Raw genomic sequence first — 1,985 nt, forward strand, 5'->3', positions numbered from 1 at the left:
AAGTGTTTTGGGAAACTGAAATATGAAGGTGAAGATGGTTTTAATATCTGCTGATGGTTTGTTGATCTTTAAACCTAAAATGAACTTTAGGTTCATTGTTTTTTTATTTCTTTTAGTGTTTTTTTTCTGAATATTTTAAGCTCTTGTCTACAGTTTCTTTGGTGTTTTACCTTTGGTCTGTTGGCTTGTTTTTTACTTTGAGCTTGTTCAGCTTTTGAGTCGCTGTTGTCGCTTAGCCCCCCTTCTTCTCCAAGTCCGCTGTCCTCAGTGTCCACACTGCTGTCCCTGGAGCTCAGCTTCCTCTCCTGAAGCAACATCTTCTTGTTCTGGATGATGCCTACTCCTCCCGCTTCTGCACTCTGCAGCGCCCTCATCTGACGACGGCGTGTCGGCGACTCATTTCCCAAAAACGGCTTGCTCTCCTCCGGACCGGACTCCATCTTGTCGCGGATTTCGTTGACGACCTTGCTGCTGCTACACTCGCTTCGTTTCAGCTGAACAGTCTTGGTCACAGAGCCGGTCCGGATCTGATTTTCTCCGCCTTCGTTGGGATCGGCTTTAATAACCTTTGGAGTGACGCTTAGTTTAACCACATGGTCTTTTCTGTCTTCTTCTTCAACAGATGAAGGCATCCAACCAGTTGGGATAGAGTCTTGTTTTCCTGCGTGTTCGTTGGCCCATCCTTGCCAACTCTTCGCCAGGTTTGCCACCATGGCAGCACATTTGATTTTACGTACAGCCCGTTTAAACAGCTGCGGCTCCTGAGAGGAAACGGTAGTTGTGTCGCCTCTACTCATCGTGACGAGAGGATTGCTGGCCTCTTTAGCCTTTTTTCCGTTTCCTGGCTACCAAGACAATCTGGTTTAATGTGGACGCTCGCAAAGACCGAGGTGAAGTCTTGTAGGTGCTCTTTCTGCTTCTTGTGTTGTTGATGGTTGATAATATGAAAGAAATCTCAAAAAATATAAAACTGTTCTTTCAAAAATAGAGCAAATAAAAAAAATGGTTGTTAAGCAAAAAACGGATGATGCAGAAACTGCATGTGAAAACAAACTTTGCTCTCAATATCCAGATCAGAGTTCCCAAATTTTGAACTTTCCTGACAATCCTGCCAACACCTCAGCGTTTTTAAAAGCCTTAATGAAGCTTTACAGAAACATCCAGAGCCTTCCAGATGGTCCGGCGGGTCAGTTGGTGAGCTGCCGGTGTGAAGGGTGCACGGGTTTTGCTTTTAATCTCCTGCTGAAGCCCCTCTGGCACCGCAGTGGCCTTTAAATAGCGAATGGTCGTAAAGGAAGTGATGCCGCGCAGCGTCCATGTGAGACATAGGAGTCTGGTGACAACATTCCTGTTGGTGACAGACCCACACACACACACACAGTTACCGAGGAGTGGGATTTTTCCCTGTGGAGTTCAGCTAACAGGTGCCCGGTGGGTTTAGTAACCCCCCGTTTTCTGTCTTATGCATAAACAGGATGAATCACTGAGAAGTTTTCTCTATGAGTTCACCTGCTGTGCAGAGCAACACGACATAACCAAGAATGACTTTACTGTATTTATTTAGAGAAATGCTCTCACACAAACATACGTCACTTTTGTTGCATGAAAGGTATGTATGAATGTAGTAGCTGTACTCTGTGAGGATGGTCACAAACATAGAAAGCAAGAGGAATGTTTCTCTACATGTCTGTTCATGTAAAGCAGAAGTTGTATAATTCTCTGCCTTTGGTGTCCTGATGTGTCTGGTACAGGTAAGAGTTTTACGGATTCAGTCTTATGGTTTAATATGTGTTCGCTCTAAAGGCATGTTTGGAGGCTAAGGTAAAATATACTCATTTAAAAAAAACTATACCTTGAATACTGGTCCAATTTAATTTTGGTGGAAGAAAAGGAATCAGATTATTTCATGACCACTTTATCAATGTTTTCATGTTACTGTTAGGGCCGGATTTATCAAGATCCAATTTTGCGTGCAGTAATTTGCG

The 1,985-nt window shown here is 43.7% G+C and overlaps 1 protein-coding gene across 1 annotated transcript in view; it reads right to left on the bottom strand.

Moving 5' to 3' along the window:
- The window catches only part of LOC107100833 (actin-binding Rho-activating protein-like), a 9,602-nt gene extending 8,355 nt beyond the window's left edge, over positions 1 to 1,247 (bottom strand). Inside the window, exon 1 of the mRNA XM_015399484.1 lies at positions 171 to 1,247. Coding sequence (XP_015254970.1) covers positions 171 to 797 — 627 coding nt within the window. The 5' untranslated portion in view covers positions 798 to 1,247. The remainder of the gene's footprint in view (positions 1 to 170) is intronic.
- Between the last annotated feature and the right edge of the window lie 738 nt (positions 1,248 to 1,985).

Source organism: Cyprinodon variegatus, unplaced genomic scaffold (assembly GCF_000732505.1).
Source record: "Cyprinodon variegatus isolate N-32 unplaced genomic scaffold, C_variegatus-1.0 Scaffold1017, whole genome shotgun sequence".
Lineage (NCBI taxonomy): Eukaryota > Metazoa > Chordata > Actinopteri > Cyprinodontiformes > Cyprinodontidae > Cyprinodon > Cyprinodon variegatus.